Source organism: Penaeus chinensis, chromosome 2 (genome assembly GCF_019202785.1).
Source record: "Penaeus chinensis breed Huanghai No. 1 chromosome 2, ASM1920278v2, whole genome shotgun sequence".
Classification (NCBI taxonomy): domain Eukaryota; kingdom Metazoa; phylum Arthropoda; class Malacostraca; order Decapoda; family Penaeidae; genus Penaeus; species Penaeus chinensis.
The window spans coordinates 42,543,044-42,562,755 of NC_061820.1; the positions used below are offsets into that span (position 1 = coordinate 42,543,044).

Consider the following 19,712-nt stretch of genomic DNA (forward strand, 5'->3'; position numbering starts at 1 on the left):
TATATATATTGTGTTCAGTCACCTTTTTATTATAGGAAATATTTTTTGCTTTTACATTCTTGAGTTTAGATAGTTAAGCACATATAACTGCTAAAACATATTTAACAAATAGTTGAAATGCAGTCGAGTCTACCGATGAAACCAATGGTTTATTTATAGAATTCATTTTGTATATATTTTTATTTCTATGTATATATATTTATGCATGTATATATATATATTAATATGTTTATGCATACTGATATGTTTATGCACATATACTTACATTTTCCAAATAAGTTTTCTGTATCTGGATATATATTCTAACTATATTTTATGATAACAATGTTTAGTGTTATTTTTACACAGAAAGGTTCATGAACAGGGGTTGATTAGTAAGAGCATTAAAATATTTACTGTGACATCTTTATTTCACTTAGTTGATGTGTGCATGAAAAACTACATTGTTTCTTTTGATAGTCATCTATTTTATTCTTTTAAATCTCCACTTTTGAAGTGAATCACATATTAGAAATTTAAAAGGACATGAGCTGCATTTTGTTTTTTATATTTCTTGATCAGTACCCACAAATTTTTGTTTTTGTCACATCTTTCTGCTGTGAGATACACAGGGAAAGATTGAACTAGTCATTTGCACCTTTTTTTCTTTTCTTTTTTTTTTCCTTTAAGATTTCACTTCTTAGTCTTCATAATTTGTTAATTCTGGAAAATTACAAAGACAATTTGTTTGATATTGTCATATTGTACATTGTTAGGAATCCATTTAATTAGTAAAGTTAGTAATGATTTTTATTTGTGGATAAAATTCTGTGTCCAGCAGAATGAATGAATATTGAAGAATTATGATTCTATGGTGCTAGTGAGTATTGCCTTGGCAAACAGTGATATTAGGTTAATTTCTTTTATTTTCATTATGGAGCTGTATTTCATATGGTAGCTAGAAGATTGCAGTTCAAGCATATTTTAATGACACTGAACTAAACCATGTTTATTTCTTCTAGTATCATAGAAGGTATATTTTTATGCATGAAAACATTTTTTCAATAAAGTGATGTTTTTATTGTTTTGTTTACATTTTAAGGGTATAAGTATACAATAATTCATTAGCTCTTTATTATTATGTACATACTGGATTACATACAAGGTATTTCCACTCAAAAGTTTCTGTATAGTAACACAGGATAATAACGGGAAATAATTTAGTAAATATTACAATGAACCGTCTTTTTAACTGAGAAGGTAACAATCCTGGGAATCAAAATAACACATTATACATATAAAACAAACGTATTTTGCATATACAGCAAATGTACACTTATATACACAATTACATACAAAGATAAGCAAGAAATGTAAATACTGTATTTACAAAGGAAGACAAGGTATAAAGGTTAATCAAAGGATATATATTTTATATATTATGAAAATGTAGCTCATTTTCATCTTACTTTTCCATAAATATGATAAAACTTTCAGGGAAAACTAACATAATACGTCTTTAGTAAAAAATGCATCAAACACAGATATGTCCAATGATTACTATAATCTTTACAATGTGTCCTAATGCCACCTTTGATGCAGACAATCACTTCTAACTGTTATGAGATACTTGCATGTAGAAATGTTTCTTGGGAGAATTGCTTAACCAATATATGTGAAACGATTAGGTCATGTGATAAAACCACATATCTTAAATCCCCACTCAAATTTTTACACAAGCCTCTTAACATTTGCCACTATAGGTAATAGTAGTTTGAAGTTGTTGTTTTTCTAATCTGATATTCTATCAAAAAGCAACACAAGAACAATTTTCAAATAAAAATACAAGTACTTCTATAGTAAGATCTATATGCTTAATTCTTTGTGAATGTAAGTCTTAACATGCTTGAAAAAAGTATTTCATACTATGTATGCTAGATACAGTAGCTTCAGGAATACTATCCAAATAATGTATGATTATATATATATATTTCAGCTAAAGCATAATATTCAGAATATATGACTGGACACACCACATAAAATTTACTGGCTATTTCACTTGGCAATGTGCTTAGATAGTTATTTTGGAGAACTACTACTGTAACGACATACTGAAGATATCACTTATCAGAGATTTTCAAAAATCATTATAGATATTTCGGAAATCAGGAAAGTCAAACAGCAATTCATTTATTTATGTACAGTAAATTTCAAGAATTCATTTTCAGTTGTAAGTTATGTGGTTTATTATGCTTCAGATTTTCCTTTGTCTGTATTTTGATGTACTGCATATGTAACCTTTACTCCAAATTATCAAGGAAATGTAATAATGGTCCACTTCTCTGAAATAATACTGATTTTGTTGAAAGTACCTGATACCTTAAAACAAGTTTATATGAAGAGGAAAAGAAACAGCTAAAAGACTGAATACTTGACAGTGAATAGGCAATTTCTAAGAAGAAGTTATCGCAAAATAACATTGCAGTCAATAAGGGAGTCTGCTTTAAGCTTGTCTCGAGAAGATGAACGCTTGAAAGGATTCCAACTGTTTCGCTTGTCTTTATCTCGTGAATTTGAAATAGTAGAACTATTGACAGAACCATAGTGACTGCTATTGCTGCTGGTACTGCTATTGCTGCTGCCACTGCTGCTGCCTGTACTACTGACTCCACTGCTGCTACTCGTGGTAGAGTGGGGAGAGATGTCCTTGAGACTCTTGCTCTGCAATGATAAAATTAGTATTAATAGTGTTTGTGGAAACAGGTAATACCTACATTCATAGATAACCTATCATCAAAACAAGTAATGCATTAAATAGAATTAGATGTTGATAGAATATTTACTATCTACTAAGTATCATATCATCATTTGCAGCTAAATACAATTACTATACAATAAAGTAAAAACATTTTCTGGTCACATTCAGCATACTTACTTTGGGTAATTTGTAATAGGTCTTATCACAAGGAGTGACGAGAGTGAGGTTGAGTGTGTTTCCAGCTTCACGAATAAGCCCAACAACCTCATCATGTGGCATCCATTTCACATCACGGGTTCCAATGCATACCACAAGGTCTCCTTCATTGATACCAGCTCTCTGAAAGACAATGTTTTATTAAGAAAAGAATTGACGAATATGGTACCGAGAGAGAAACGAATGTAATTCAAGGACTTTCACTTATCTCTTTAAAAATACGATTAGGCTACAAGACTTTATCCATTTTGTTTTCTTAGTTCTATCATTCTCTATATGACTGTCTATTGTTTCTCTTTTTTTCTATCATTCACAACGCAACACAAGTATGGTGTGTTTACCTCTGCCAAACTATTCCTGTCAACGCCAGCTATAACGACAGGAGCATCGCCTCTCACTGAGAACCCAAAACCTTGTGTGGGAGTTCTGGTTAGCTTAATAGGTCGAGGTGCTGACCACTGGTGCTTGGCTGAGAATACAGCAACGGGTCCCAGGAGTTTGAACAGGTCTTCTACCCGGTGTTGGGAAAAGTCTGGGGTAGTCAGGGAAAGCTGTACTTTGGTTGCCGCTGTTGGGAAAGAGACTCAATGTTAGCTTTCTCTGAACATTTTAAGTGCTTTTATATTGTCAGCTTGCACACGTAGGCACGTATACACGTGTATACGTAGGTGGTTATTGCATTTATTTGTACAAGTGTATATGTACATATTAATATATGTATGTACGTATATATGTATATATACGTGCATGTATGTATGTCTATATACATTTTGTTTGTTTATGTGTGTGTGGGGGGGTGAGTGCGTGCGTGTGCGTGCTTATTCGAATAAGTTTTAAATAGCTTATAATCATACTGCTAAAGGTACAATAGCTTATGAAAGGCCTCAAGTAAGTGCCTTACGAGATATTGGTGGTGGATCAAGTATGTTCAGAAGATCTTCCTCCTCCACATAGAGGTCAAGGAGGTGGACCGCTGTTTCATGGCCAATTTGCAAGACTTCTGCGAGGACCGACTTCTTTTTGAGGTCTCGACACATCCTGTGTTGCCGCATTGCCTCCTCGTGAACTAAAACTGCCTCACGACAATGAGCCAGACCTGGGGAACAGATGAACGTGGAAAATGAGTATTCTATCACCACGGTCAGCAAGCGTATCAATAGGGAGTCGATATAATAATTAAACTGACACTCCTATTAATGATAAGTACTTGGTTATTGCACTGCTAATACGTGTCAATATTGCATTACATTTATGCGAGGACGGTTGCACTACTAAGGGGAAAGGACGCATACCGAGGATGGTGCGTTCTCTCCGGCAGCTTGGGACTGTGATGTCAATGGTGGTGGTGTTGTTCGATGGCGGGAGATGGAAATACTGCAAAGCCTCGCGGACTCTCATCCCTATGTGTTCCTCCTCTTTGATGCTGCACGGGAGGGTCAGTAGCGCTTCAGATATGTGGTAGTGGGAACAAGCGCGGTAGTAGTCAGCCTTGATGTGAACTAAGCTTATCCATGATGCCGGAACGTAGCCTTTCACTGATGGGTCCGATATTGTTTTCAACACCTGCGAGAAAAAAACAGGCGTTAATAGATATTTTTCCATCATTCATAGAGCTTACGGCTGATGTTACTGAAAATTACTAAATATTGTGGAATTATAGTCATAAACAGATGTAGTTTCTTGACTTAGTGTGATGTCTTTCACCAGAATCGCACCTGAATTTACTGAATTTCACTGAATCGCACTGAATTTCACTAGAAATGCACCTGGACTAGTCCCATGGTACAACTTTTATGATATTCCGAGTTCTCGACGATAATTAACACATACTCCTCCCACGATATACTACTGGTATTAAAATGACAAAACTGCATACCTGCGAATACTCTTGAGCAACGTTGGCTGCCTCTTGTGACAGTTCCACCACGGTTTCGAAATCCTCGCTGTGGCCGAGCAAGGCTTTCTCGTGGAGACATTCTCGTGCTTGAGCCTGGCGAAGGAGAAGGCAAATTTAACATGGCATTTACGCGAAGGTATTCACGATTTGATTTTATGAGCGTCCGACGATCCCTCCACTCAAGACCCACTATAACCGTACCAGCATGAGATGAATGAGCATGTCGAGGATCTCCGGACTCAGGTCTTTGGAAGGGGCGTTGGTGAAGGTGTCATGCAGATATCGGAACATCCCCGCCGCCCGGAGGAAGTTGTTGACGGCCGCGTCGAGTCCTGCCGCTGAGGTCCTGTCGTGGCGAGCCCCCAGCTGCGTGTACAAGGCTCCGAGGTTGAAGAGGACGCACGCTTTTTCGAAGGCTACCGTCCTCTGGCAGCTCGGGGTGCCTGTCAGCGAGTCGTACCTGAAATACAAGAGAGCGGTTTTACACATATTTCGTAAAAAAACAAATATTATTAACTTAAACATAATGGACCACTATTCTCAGGCTAGGGCGATAAACGTACCACTCGAAGTAAATGCCAAGCGAACGGTCCGGAGGAAAGAATCTTCTGTCGATGAAATAGAGCTGATTGAAGTATTCGAAGAGAAGACCCACCCCCGAGTCGTCTCGCTCCGGAGTTCGCATGGCCTGAAACGCAAGGAAATGTGTTCACTGCCACGCAAGTGTTTCTGCAATTTAGCTAATAAACTTTAACATTTCCCTTTCCCATTTCTTTACAAAAAATGCAAACACGAACTAGCCTCTGGAACTTGCATAAGTGATATTTTATAAACCATATTGCTTCCAAGATATCACTACACAAGGCGCCTAAGAGACAGACAAACGCACACACAATCCCATGAGAAGCTACACATACATATACATGATTTATTTTTCGTATTCCTGACACTTACCCCTCTGAGGTCCATGAACTCTGTGATTGGCTCATCATACTTGTCTGGTTCCTCGCTGTAGTGCTCTAGTATGAAATCCTGCGGGAAGATAAAATGTAGTTAGTAAAGCGTAACAAAATGTATGAAATCCTATTAAAATGTGTGTGAGAGGGAGAAGGAAAGGGAGAGAGAGAGAGAGAGAGAGAGGGAGAGAGAGAGAGAGAGAGAGAGAGAGAGAGAGAGAGAGAGAGAGAGAGAGAGAGAGAGAGAGAGGGAGGGAGGGAGGGAGGGAGGGAGGGAGAGAGAGAGAGAGAGAGAGAGAGAGAGAGAGAGAGAGAGAGAGAGAGGGGGAGAGGAGAGGAGGGAGAGGAAGGGAGAGGAAGGGAGAGGGAGAGGGAGAGAGAGAGGGAGGAGGAGGGAGAGGGAGAGGGAGGAGGAGGGAGAGGGAGAGGGAGAGGGAGGAGAGAGGAGAGGGAGAGAGAGAGAGGAGAGAGAGAGGGAGAGAGAGAGAGAGAGAGAGGGAGAGAGAGAGAGAGAGGAGAGGAGAGAGAGAGAGAGAGAGAGAGAGAGAGAGAGAGAGAGAGAGAGAGAGAGAGAGAGAGAGAGAGAGAGAGAGAGAGAGAGAGAGAGAGGGAGAGAGGGAGAGAGGGAGAGAGGGAGAGAGAGAGAGAGAGAGAGAGAGAGAGAGAGAGAGAGAGAGAGAGAGAGAGAGAGAGAGAGAGTGAGAGTGAGAAAGAGAGAGAGTGAGTGTGAGTGTGAGTATATACACACAGAGAAACGTGCCCTAACATCATACAAACCACCACTATAACCCAACACCATCACGATCGCCACCAAAGGAAGGGCTCCACAGAAACGACCTGAAAGCCCCTGAACTCACCTTGAATGGCTCTCTGAAGTCGATCTCCTTCGTCTCCTTCAGCCCCAAAGGGATCATGGGGATGTTACCTTTCGACCTGAGAAAAAACAAACGAATAAACAAATAAACAAACATATAATCAAAAATCTTAAACCAAAAACAGACTATTATTCTTCGAAATCCCTGCTGGGCGGATTTGATTTCCCTCTTAAACGTGTCAATGTAACTGATTCATAAATAGACCTCCTTAATGAATGCCAACTGATCCACAAATAACCCGAAAATTAATGACATTGTAATTAATTCACAAATAACCCCCCGTAATGAATGTCAATCTAATTAAGTGATTCAAAACAAAATCAATGTTACAGTGATTAATTCACAAACTGCACAAACGGCAGAGCCGCGCAGCACACTTACTGTGTGCCCTGGTAGACCTCCACAGAACTGTTCAGTTCAGCAAGCTGTTCTTTTAGGAGTTGCAGATTGCTGTTTACAAACTGGAGCTCCAAGGCCACCTGCTCCTTCATTCTCTTGTTGTGTGTGGCGCTGAAACGGAGAAAGGAAAAAAGGACGTTAATACAGGGTGTGGCAGTCAAGTTATACTTCGTGTTTGTCATGATTCGCCAAGCATTTGCATATGTTTCCGTACCGCACTGATCCAAGGCCGTGTCATTTCTCACTCATACATTTTTACTTCGAAATCGAACGTGGGAATTATTTCTTACACTAACATCATTCTATATTTCGCCAAAAAAAATGAATTCTGTCAAACTCTACACGGGTATTATCATCGCCATGTATGCAACCGTAACACGCTGACGTGGTTTGCATCACATCACGTAATCTAAAACAGCAACCTTTTTTCCTCTTATTGAAATGGCTCGCGTCACGACCCACGCCAAAGATAACTCAGCGGAACCAAACTTATTGTAAGATCCCATATTACCATCAATCAAAAGAGTAAACATGTTAGACTGAACATCTCAGACCGGCGTCGCCAAATCCCGAGCGCTCTTGGCCGGAGCGTCACCCTCCCGCCCCGCCCGCGCCTTCCGTTACTTCTCCTCATGCCTGGGCGTCACGTCACACCCGCCCGCCCGCCCGAAACGCGCTCATTAGTCCCCTTCGCTGCACTCTGGCACGGAGGACAGGTTCGAAGCTGCGCTCATACCGCAAAAGAGATGACATTTCTTCAAGGCTTGACGTGCAACGAGGCCGACTTTTTCCATACCAGAGGAAATATAAAAAGGAAATAAAGTGCGAAAAAAGGACATCGCCCTCATCATGAACTTCTCCTTCTCTCCCATCCTGTCTCCTTTTCCTCCCTCCATCCTTCCTCTTCCTCTCTCTCGACCCGCCGGCTGCCCCTCCCCGTGCAGAGGAAGCCAGGCAAAGGCGCCCCTGCTTCCTCCCGGACGAGCAGACAGCCAGAAGCCTCCCGGGCACGACGCGCCCATCAGGAAAACGTGTTTGTTACTAAACACTAAAATTCGTGCAGCGTCGACCGCCGGCCAGCCCGCCCGCCCATCGCAGAGGTGCCTGAACTCCCCCGGCTTTATATATGCAGTCGTAAACCTTTAAGCCACAAAGCATGGCGATAGAAGGTGCGATTTCATCTTCTGTCCACAATGTGTCCTCGTAAAACGCTACTTAGAGATGATATAAAGTGTGTAAAGCGAAGTTCACATGTACCGATCACTACAAAGACTACCGATTACTGACACTCATACCCCGAGGCCCAAATAATAACTACCGAGTGAATGGCAAAAAAAATGACAGGCATTTCAGTTCCCTCGGCGATAACAGAGGTACTTCCGAGTCCGTCGATAATGACAGCTTCCTCGGCGAGAAGTCCGCCTCGTCGAGGGCTTCATCCATCCCCCTCTCGCGGCGGGGAGCAAGCGGCCGGCTGCTGGGGCGGCCCGGGGGAGCCCTCTGGCCAAGGACTTCCTGGTGCGCTCGAAGGACGCACGCAGGAACTTGAGGGTGGAATGAACCCATGAATTAATCACGCCTCGAGCTCTTATCTCCACCAAGGGTCCGACTCGCAAAAAATCAAGAAAAAAGAAAAAAAAAGCTGTGCCGCCCCTCGCTCGCCGCGCTTCCTACCAGGGTTCGCTCCTCCCTCGAGGGCGGAAGAGGCCGACGCAGCGGAGGCAGACGGAGGCAAACAAGCACTGGCGAACCGCTCGAATGAATCATCGAGATGCGAATATCGGTCATGGTCTATCTGGAATGCACGCGGCGCTAATTCGACCCTTACCGCAGGGTTGCTAGGGTCGCCACTCGCTTCCCCCAAACATCCCGTCGCCTGGCAATTGCTGTGCAAACTGTGGTGGCATGACTTTGACCCTCCGGCGGGGGGCGGCTGTTTACCTGCCACTTGGAGGTCGATCTTGCTCAAATCTCGCCAAGGAAATCCTCGCGAAAGTTTCACATCATAAATGTTCTGGCATGGTACGTCCTCACGCCCTGGCACATAGCAACATGATTACGTCAGCGACCAGGGTACGCACGGGCGGCATACCACGACCCAAACGTGTACTTTTAGTCAACACCGCGGTTTGGGATGCACACGAGAGAACAGTGGGGAAACAGGAAGAACATCTGGATGTTTACGGATGACGGAAGAGAGGATGGCTTTAGAGTAACCATGGATAAGAAAAAAGAAAAGGAAAAAAAACGAAGGATTTGTTTACTCTCCGAATTTCGTCTTTCCTGGGAAGCGACGGCCATTTTCGTCAATGGCATTCTTGGACTCCTTCCACTCTGAATGCTAATCTATCAAGTGCAATTGTAAGCCATCGCACTGCGCAATACCGAGCCTGAGCTCCAACAGAGGCAGAGTAAAGCGAATGACTCGCCGCATGCCCGCCGCCCAAACGTCATCGTCCCTGGAACCCGGAACGACGACGAGAGAAGTCCCGATAAAGGTTATGTTATTCCGCGCACAAAAAAGGAGGCGTGGCATCCACAGCCGACCGCAGGAGCTCGGAATCCCCGATAAGCCTGGATAAAACGCCGACTGGCCTTCGAGACAGGTTCTGACATCGTGCCGGCCTTCCTGACCCTGAGGAGCGCCGACATCCAGAAAATCGACGAAGCGACGGAACTGCGGAACCTCGCGTCAGCGCCGCCGCCCCCCTCTTCGTGAACATGGTCGCTCTGTCGTCGTCGCAGAATAAATGCGGGGCTGCCGATGGCTCCCAAATCTATGTCATGGCTGCGGGCACTGGGATGTGACGAGCGAAGGTACCCGTGTGCCGAGTGCTGTCACCCCCTCTCTCCCCTCCTCCTTCTCTCTCCCCTCCTCCCCTCTCTCCCCTCCTCCTTCTCTCTCCCCTCCTCCCCCTCTCTCCCCTCCCCTCTCTTACCCGCAAAGCTGATTATAAAATTCTGTTAAATCGAGTCGCAGGGACGTTTTTGTCTCCGCATTACATTGTTCCTGTCGTCATGCTGGTACTGAACGTTTATGCTTCTTTTTTGCTTTCACTGCCGAGAAAGCGTAGCAGATGAACACGACTGAGCTTAAAAGGCATTAAAATAACCTTTAAAGTTGTTCTCCACAAAGCGCATTTTTTTCTCCTCCGCTCTCGTATCGCCCAGCATCTCTCCTGGATTTTATCTTTACCTCGCTTAAAAACCCTCCAATACATTACCAGCTCTTTGTTCCTTCTCTGAGGCCTAACGAGAAGAAAAATACATTAGCCTCGCGTGGAAAGATGGAGGAGGGAATGATCTTACTCCCGGCGGCGTGCCAGGTCAGGGAGCGGGGCATTACGGCGTGCGAGGTTCAGACGATTGTCTCCAGGCCCCACGGGGAAAAATGCATACATACACACACACACACATAAATACACACACACATAAATACACACACACACACACACACACACACAGAAATAAACAAGGAAGGCCCAGGCGGACTAAGGTACCCAGATAAATGTAATCCCCGCGTGACCCGGCCGCCCGGAAGCAGCGGGTCGGCCACTGGCGGCGCCGACTAACCTTCCCGGCGACACTGTGCCACCAGCTCTTCCGGCCCCAAAGCACACCAATAATAATCATAACATTAACACACCGAGGCCATCCGGGCATCACGTGATCTCTGGTCGTGTATGAGAGACAAGGCAACGATTACCTCGCAACAAGGCAAGCATTATTGGGGTATTTAAGGAAGCCTACCTGATACCCGCTGCGTGCAAGACACACTTAAAAGTTCCCTGAGGACGTCCGGACAGACGGGTCGCTCCAGTGCTGTCCTGCAGCTGCAAGGTCAACTTGCGACAGCCTTCAGTTTCCCAAAGCAGCTATTAATAACCAAGCGATTTGATTACTTCACGGATGTGCTTGGCTACCAGTCCCGATACTTTTTTTTTTACATTTCTACATACTAAATCTTTATATATTTTCATATTTTATATCCTTATATATTTCATAGATTTATATATATATTATATTTTATATATTCTATATTCTATATTAATATATATACATTTTAATATTCTAAATTTCTATGTATTTTTTCCTTCTTTTTGTTCTTTCTTCTCTTTTCCTTTCCCGCTTCCAGCGCTGAAACCACAGCCGACCAGCGCCACGAGAGCCAGGGAGAAACCCGCCCGAGCCAGAGGACGAGGCAAGGCAGAGTTCCCTCGACAGACAGGTCCCGACGCCGCGCGCGCTTCGGAACCCGCTGTCACGATGCTTCTGTCTGGCCAATAAATGTCTCCGGACACATTGTCACCGGGAAGAGCCGACGGCGGCGGCGGAACAATGCCACGCCCGACGGAGAGATCGCGCCCGAGGGGGACCGACGGAAGTTCCATGATGGGAAACAAAACTGGAGTAAAGAGGCAACGACCCTCCCTTCCCCCTTCCCCCTCCCTCCCTCCCCTCGCCCTCCCCTCCTCGGCTCCGGGGGTCAGACGCCCGCCCGGATAACCTTTGGCTCCTGCGGCTCGAGGAGGAGGAGGAGGAGGAGGAGGAGGAGGAGGAGGAGGAGGAGGAGGAGGAGGAGGAGGAGGAGGAAGAACAACAAGAAGAAGACGAAGAGGAGAATGTGATGGAAGTTAGGGTGGAAGAAGAAAAGGAGGCGATAAAGTTTGGAAGAAGAGAGAGCAGAATGACGAGGAATGAGCACGGGGGAAAAGGGACCGACGAAGACCACTTTTCAAACGGCCCACGCAATATCCCTCGCGTTCATTCCCGTTATCCTACGTTTAACTACCCGCCCCCTTTTTGACTCTATATCCATCCGTCTATCCATGCTCTCCATCTAACAGAAATTATCCGCACATCTTCTCCATGGAAACTGCTGATACACTCAAATCCGTTTGGCCGAACAGACTGCGCGGAGGAGAGGGGCGACGCCAGGGGACCAACACCTGTCCCTGCCCCCACCCCCCCTCCACCCTTAACACTCGGTTACCTGTACCTCTTAATTACATTCATTCTCTCTCTCGCTCTCTCTCTCTCTCTCTCTCTCTCTCTCTCTCTCTCTCTCTCTCTCTCTCTCTCTCTCTCTCTCACACACACACACACACACACACACACACACACACACACACACACACACACTCACAAAGCTAGAGATCACGTGACATGCCATCACACCCCACAAAGAAGACGAAACGGTAACACACTAACGACTCTAAGACAAGAAAACCCGAGAAAGAGCTGAAACAAAGAGCCTGGAAATGCGCAACAAAGAAAGCACAGTCCCCACTCCCTCTCCCCTCCCCCCCCTCCCCCTCCCTCTCACAGGAACACCGGAAGCCACTTATCACGATGGCCCGTGTCCGGAGGCGCCGCCGGCCTTCCACAGACCTTGACTTCGGTTTCGTCAGGCAGTCAACAGCGCCGTGAACGTGAAATGAATCTCTGCCTTTCGGTTCGGACGGGTTTGGGTCTCTCGTGAGAGGGATTTTGTTTTCATTATTTTGTTGTTAGTGTGATTATTAGTATATTACGAAGGGGGAAATAGAGGATGAATAAACTATCAGAGGTTCCCGTTATTTTCTTTCGTAATATATATGATTTGGTTTCAAACTCTTCTGCGGAAAATCAAGAGAAAATACTGATTGATCTTTTTTCTTTTTTGTATTGGTGTCTGCGTAATCGTGATGCGTATGTTTATCCGTATGCGTATGTGTATGCGTATGCGTGTATGTGTATGTGCATGTGCATGTGCATGTGTATGTGCATGTGTATGTGTATGTATATGTGTATGTGTACGCGTGTGGTGCGGTGTGGTGCGGTGCAGTGTGTGTGTGTGTGTGTGTGTGTGTGTGTGTGTGTGTGTGTGTGTGTGTGTGTGTGTGTGTGTGTGTGTGTGTGTGTGTGTGTGTGTGTGAGTGTGTGTGTGAGTGTGTGTGTGAGTGTGTGTGTGTGTGTGTGTGTGTGTGTGTGTGTGTGTGTGTGTGTGTGTGTGTGTGTGTGTGTGTGTGTGTGTGTGTGTGTGTGTGTGTGTGCGTGTGTGTGCGTGTGTGTGTGAGCGAACGAGACAGAGACCCAGAATGCCACAGATATTCAAATAAGTACCTCCACTCAAGGCCACGAGAGACATTCAGGGCATGTGTTAAAATCACTCCGCATATTATCATTTTTTAACTCCAACGCCTCATCCAAGCGACCAAAATCATAAAACCACATAAAAAAAAACCTAAAAATCGTCCAAGGGCGCACGTCACAGAGGACAGACCCGCCGCCATCCCTCCCAGCCCGGGTCAAGGTGAATGAGTCTACTAATCATATGCGTATCACATGCTCGGACCCAGAAACTTAATTCCTCATCCAAGTCGCATCCAGACTCATAACAACTCGCATTCGCAACCCAAAATCACACTACGGTCTAAATCCCATGATGTATGTATGTGTATGTGTGTGTGTGTGTGTGTGTGTGTGTGTGTGTGTGTGTGTGTGTGTGTGTGTGTGTGTGTGTGTGTGTGTGTGTGTGTGTGTGTAATAGAGACAAAGCAGCACATTGTCTGTTTCTGTTGTGCGTTGAACAAATATTCTTCGGGCGAATGGCTTCACCTTGACACTCGCCCCGGGACAACGCCGCTCGCACGCCCCGGCCTGATGACATTACGTGGCAAGCCTCTGTCTCCCGCGCGCTCACAACTTCATCAACTTCCCCAGAATGCAACAGTATAACGAGTGGGCGTATTTCGTACTGGCGTCCCGGAGAAGCCTTTCCACGATCTTTCTCATCTCTGTGTTTTGCTTTCTCCTATTATCTCCCCCCCCCCCCCTCCTGCTTCCTCCTACTCCCTCCCAGACAAAGGACAAAGCCGAGGTTCTCTAATAACGACCGAACCGCAAACCACCCGTTCCAGACCCTCTCGCGGCCGGCGTGTGCGTCCGCCCCATCAGACGTCTCTGCCACCTGCCACTTGCCACCTGCCATCTGCCAGGCTCCTCGCTCTTCCCGTCGCTCGCTTTGTTTCGCCTTGGCTCCCGACTGAGAGCGAATGCGGCGATGGAAGGAGAGCACGCGTTTCGTTCCGCGCCGAAGCCTTGAGTCGCAAACAAACACTGCTTTCTCCGGCCCCCCACAGCTGTCCTTGATACCCAGAGAAGAGAGATTCCTTATTAATCTACGGGTCTCGTTACACATCGCAGCCCTCCGAGCCTTCTGTCACCGCCTTGACTTTTCGGAATGAAAGGAGCTCATTTACCTTTCGGGGAAACTCCCGGCCGACCGACTCCCGACCACCCTCTTAAAGCATCTTCGCGGTGTTCTGCTCGTCTCCTGTCATCGTGTATTAGCCTTAAACGCCTGAACAGCGAACTTACCAAACGAATCGCATGGCTTTCACAACCCGACAGTCTCCACTGGCCATGGCACGACAGGTGGGAGCGGGCCACCGATGACTTAACGCTGCCGGACCTCCGCTCACTCGATCAATCTCTTTTTTAAACTTTCCATATTTAACGTGATGCTTCGTAACATCCAATTCCAACACAACCGCTGTTCACACCGGGAAATGACCGCCTTGCCGTGCCTTGGTCTCCCAGCGTGAGCTCGGCCGCCGCGGAGTGATCGCTCTCCTCCGAGCACTTCGCTCGTTACACCAACGGCGTCGACGCTGTATATGGTGCTCCTCAATTTAAATCGCAGACCTTCGCATTACGGAAAACTGGATACATGCGCTTTAGTACACACCGCTGCGCCCTCGTGCGGTTCTGAATACATCAGCACGCTGCTCAAAAACAGTCATTCATCACAACCCAGTCACACCTGGAATTAATTCATCACCGACGCGCCGCGCGCTCGCTCGGCGGGCAGCGACGGCTCCTATGAATGCGTTAGCGACTGTGTTCACCTGTAATGCGTATGAATGTATGCATGTACATATATTTACACACAGTTACGTATGGCGTGTGTACAAGCCCATGCAGTGCACTCCGAAGGAATAAACCGTAAGAACAGTCGCCTTGTCCGAGCCAATCGAGGCCTCGCCCCGAGAGCGGCTCCCGATTCCCGCGCACAAAAAGCCCGCCAATCTAGGTCATCCCGCCGCCATGACCTCGCCGCGTGGAGGGTGAACTACGTGAGCATCCCGGCGCGGCGGCCTGCCTTGACGTCCGACGCAGATGGCGGCGTGAATGCTAATCCATCCTTCGCCCCGGACTACGAGGCGGGCCCAGCATCCGGGATCTCCCAAGCACGGCGCCGAGGACGGCCAGTGGCGAACGCGCGAAGAAAAAGGCAAATGATCTCCGCTGCTTTCCTGGCGAGCTCCGTGAATTCGAAAAAAAAAAAAAAAAAAAAAAAAAAAAAAAAAAAAATCGAGCGGTAATCTACCCCCCCCCCCCCCAATCACCCTCTCGCATGACCTCAAAATGCCCTTCCCTCCCCCTCCCCTACCCTCTCCTTCATACGCCCTCCCCCCTCCCTCCCCGCTCCCCACCCTTCCCACCCTCCCTACGTCTCATTTAATGCGTAATTAGCGTGGCCGGAAATGGGCATGTGGCGGCGAGGGACTTCGAGTTACCTCTGGGTTGCGGCCGCGTTGCTGCGGCGGCCAGGCGGGCATTACGGGAATGAGGTTAGGTGCCGCGGCGGTTCCGGGTACTCCTGTGCCTACTCCCCCTCCCCTTCCCCTGCTCCTCATCCCACTCCCCTTCCCCTCCTCCTCCCCGGCCCCATCCCCATCCCCTCTTCCTCCCACTCCCCTTCCTCCCCTCCTCCTCCCACTTCATTTTCTTCTTCTTCTTCTTCTTCTTCTTCTTCTTCTTCTTCTTCTTCTTCTTCTTCTTCTTCTTCTTCTTCTTCTTCTTCTTCTTCTTCTTCTTCTTCTCTCTTCTTCTTCTTCTTCTTCTTCTTCCTCTTCCTCTTCCTCTTCCTCTTCCTCTTCCTCCTCTTCTTCTTCTTCTCCCTCCTCCTCGCCCCCTTGCTGCGGAGGGAGAGGGGGGGGGGCCTAAAAAGATAGACAAGACAGACAGACAGACAGACAGACAGACAGACAGACAGAGAGAGAGGGAGATAGAGAAATAGAAAGGAATCAAAACAAGAAAGAGATAGAGAATGGGAGTCACAACCACAACTTATATTTTTCTTTTTAATAAAGCACAAGTTCATACCTCAAGCCTCTCTTTACCCAGTTCCTAACCTTACACACGGACCGATAACGAAGAGATTAAAAAGAGAAAAGAAAAGAACAGTGGAACGTAGAAACAAAAGTAAAATAAAACAAGAAAAACAACCCCCCCCCCCGCCCACCACGCTGCCACTCAGAGCCAGTAATACTCGGACGAAGGAGCCGAGCGCGAGACCGCTTTCTGAAGGCCGGGCACAGAAGGTCTTTAAAGAGCGGCCGGGGATGGGAATTCAGGGTCTGGGAATTGGGCGGCACCGGCGGGGGGAAAGGGAGGGGGGAGGGGGGGAGGGGGAGGGGGAGGGGGAGGCGGAGGGGGAGAAGGAGAGGGAGAGGGAGACGGGGAGAAAGGGGGGGAGAGGGGGAGGGGGAGAAGGAGAGGGAGAGGGAGAGGGAGAGGGAGAGGGAGAAGGAGAGGGGGAGGGGGAGAGGAAGAGAGAGAGAGAGAGAGAGAGAGAGAGAGAGAGAGAGAGAGAGAGAGAGAGAGAGAGAGAGAGAGAGAGAGAGAGAGAGATTGTGTAAGAGCGATTAAGAAAAAAGAAAGAGAGAGAGAGAGAAAGCGATACAGTGATGAAGCTAGGCAGATAGACATACAAATAGACAGCGCCAGAGAGGAAGAGGGCGAGTGCAGTCAAGCGATCGCTATTTCCTCGAGGTCGACAGCCCTGGGAAAATGTCGACGTCGATGGGCGCCCAATGGGGGGCGGGGTAGGGGGAAGGGGTAGAGGAAGAGGGAAACTTTCGAGCTCGTGACGTCAGAGCGGAGAAGCCTCCGGGGGTTTCCAGGATTACTCACAGAATAATAACAATAATAATAATAATAATAATAATAATAATAATAATAATAATAATAATAATAATAATAATAGAAAAAAATAATAACAACAACAATAAAAATAATAACAATAACAACTACTAACAACAATAATAATAACAATAATAATAATAATAATAATAATAATAATAATAATAATATAAAAAAATAATAATAACAACAACAATAAAAATAATAACAATAACAACTACTAACAACAATAATAATAACAATAATAATAATAATAACAATAATAATAATAATAATAATAATACCATGCAATACTACACATACCAACAAGCACAAAAAATCCGGAGCTCACTGCATGACATCTCAAGGCACACGTCATGCAAACATACACATGCCTTAATATACACATACATACATACATACACACACGCCCGCATTGTTGTTACGAAATCACGCCCACAACACTTGCGCCTCAAAGGAATCGAGGTCAATCAGCAAATAACATTCGTGGATTTCTGAGAAACAGGAAAGGTGAACGAGAGAGAGATGAGAGAGATGAGAGAGGGAGAGATGAGAGAGGGAGAGATAGAGAGAGAAAGAAAGAAAGAGGGGGAGGGAGAGAGGGGGAGAGAGAGAGAAAGGGAGAAAGAAAGAAAGAAAGAAAGAGAGGGAGAGGGGGAGATAGGGAGAGGGGAGAGAGAGGGAGAGGGGGGGAGGGGGAGAGGGGGGAGAGGGGGAGATAGAGATAGAGAGATAGAGAGATAGAGAGATAGAGAGATAGAGAGATAGATAGAGAGAGAGAGAGAGATAGAGAGAGAGAGAGAGAGAGAGAGAGAGAGAGAGAGAGAGAGAGAGAGAGAGAGCACTCCTCCCCCTTCCTCATCCCCCTTTCTCTCTTTCCCTCCCTCCGCCCACCATTCTTGGCAAACTACAATGTACCTGACACGCCCACGACACAGCTTCTCGCCCCCCCCACAAACACCACCCATACAATGTCACAAGTGTTACAAGTGTCACACGCGAGGGAAGGACACAGCACCCCCCTTCCCCTCCTCCTCCCCCCCATGCACAGAAGACAGGAAATTAAATGCCAATGTCGGAACGAGGGAAATCGGCCGAGCGTGTCAGAGCCTCGCCGGACAGTGCTCGCCGATTTTCGAAAGCAGAGGACGTTATGGACTTTCTGTGTCGTGGAAATAGCCACTGGTGGAGTAGTAGAGGGCCTCGCTTGAATATATCGCAATATTCAAATGTGTTTTTACGCTGTGACTACTACGAACTTTGTTTTGTTTTGATTTTTTTTCGAAACCTTTTCGCACAACCTATGACGAACTTCAATCAAAACAACACCCTTTACAAACCGAAACAAAAATATCATAAGAAAGCGAGAAAGAAACAAAGAAAGATACTTTTGTACAAGCAAACAAACAAACAAAAATATATCAAACCCAAACCCCGTTTTCGACCGGCGAAGGCATCCATCTTCCTCTTCCTCCTCCTCCTCCCCCTCCTCCTCCTCCCCCTCCTCCTCCTCCTCCTCCTTCGCCGCCCGCGAGAACGGCGCCGTCTCATCTCCGCTTCCCTCCGCCATTGTCCGCCTCCTTATCGGCCGCTCCATCGGGTCAGTCCGCGGCGCTATCGGCACATCGGCACATCGGAGCTGGACTTCCGGCGAGTCTTCCTTCGCGGGGTCGATCCCTTGCGCGTGCAGGGCCCTCCGACCTCGTTACTCTTGTCTGTGTTTATTTGGGGCTGTTTTTGTTTTCTTTTGTTTTTCTGTGTTCAAGGGCGTGTTTGGTCGTTTTTGTTTGCATGCCTACGATTTGTGTTTGTCTGTTTCTTGTGTGTGTTTGTCTTTTTGTTAGTTTATCGACCAATGATTGCATTTGTTTGTTTGTGTGTTTGTCTGTCTGTTTGTCTGCAGACCAATAATTATGTTTACCTGTTTATTGAAGATGTAGGTCTAAGTGATGATAAAAACACACCACACGACGTCGATGAGCCTTCAATCCCACAGACCCCTAGAGCAACACTCTTACGGAACAAACACCAAAAATAACTGTACAATAACAGCGTCAAATGAGCATCTCGTCCCGTTAACAGAACGCCTGGGAAACGACACGCATATCCCTCAACATCAGTCGCTCAGTCGCACACTCGTTCAGTCGCCACAACGCAGTAACAAAAATAATGACGTTTGTCCGCCGTTACTTAAGACCGCAGGTGGAATATCCTACTGCACTACTGGGAATTTTTGACGAGGGGGGGGGGAGGAAAATGAGGAGGAGGAGGAGGAGGAGGAGGAGGAGGAGGAGGAGGAGGAGGAGGAGGAGGAGGAGGAGGAGGAGGAGGAGGAGGAGGAGGAGGAGGAAGGGGAAAATGGGAAGGATCGAAGACGGGAGTGAGGAAAGAGAAAGGAAGGAAAGACAGGAAGGAGGGAAGGGAAGAAGAAAGGAGGGTGAAAGGAGGGTAAAAGAAAGGAGGAAAAGAGGGACAGAGAGGAGTATATAGAGAAAGGGGGAGACGAAAGAGACGAGTAAAGCGAGGAATAGGAAATGCCAGCTAGTGACGACACACCGGATAACTCGCCCTGCATTAAGACTTGTAACCGGACGCGTGTCTTAACCAGGGAGTACCTAACGACCGTACCATTCCGTTTTACTTACCGGAAGAAAACCAAA

The 19,712-nt window shown here is 46.5% G+C and overlaps 2 protein-coding genes across 4 annotated transcripts in view; one reads left to right on the forward strand and one right to left on the reverse strand.

The window, feature by feature from the left end:
- The window catches only part of LOC125032203, a 31,944-nt gene extending 30,884 nt beyond the window's left edge, over positions 1-1,060 (forward strand). For both annotated transcript variants that reach the window (XM_047623291.1, XM_047623298.1), the window contains exon 9: positions 1-1,060. This exon is cut by the window's left edge and continues 95 nt beyond it. The gene's annotated coding sequence lies outside the window, so the exon portion shown is untranslated.
- Positions 1,061-1,098: 38 nt separating this feature from the next.
- LOC125032218 (rhophilin-2-A-like) overlaps positions 1,099-19,712 on the reverse strand; it is a 210,355-nt gene continuing 191,741 nt past the window's right edge. For both annotated transcript variants that reach the window (XM_047623311.1, XM_047623319.1), the window contains 11 exons: positions 7,063-7,191; positions 6,664-6,739; positions 5,805-5,882; positions 5,414-5,538; positions 5,052-5,310; positions 4,830-4,943; positions 4,246-4,516; positions 3,855-4,049; positions 3,295-3,521; positions 2,915-3,076; positions 1,099-2,700 (listed from right to left, as the gene is read on the reverse strand). In XM_047623311.1, the coding sequence (XP_047479267.1) occupies positions 2,443-2,700; positions 2,915-3,076; positions 3,295-3,521; positions 3,855-4,049; positions 4,246-4,516; positions 4,830-4,943; positions 5,052-5,310; positions 5,414-5,538; positions 5,805-5,882; positions 6,664-6,739; positions 7,063-7,191 (1,894 nt within the window). In that variant the 3' untranslated portion in view covers positions 1,099-2,442. The remainder of the gene's footprint in view (positions 2,701-2,914; positions 3,077-3,294; positions 3,522-3,854; positions 4,050-4,245; positions 4,517-4,829; positions 4,944-5,051; positions 5,311-5,413; positions 5,539-5,804; positions 5,883-6,663; positions 6,740-7,062; positions 7,192-19,712) is intronic.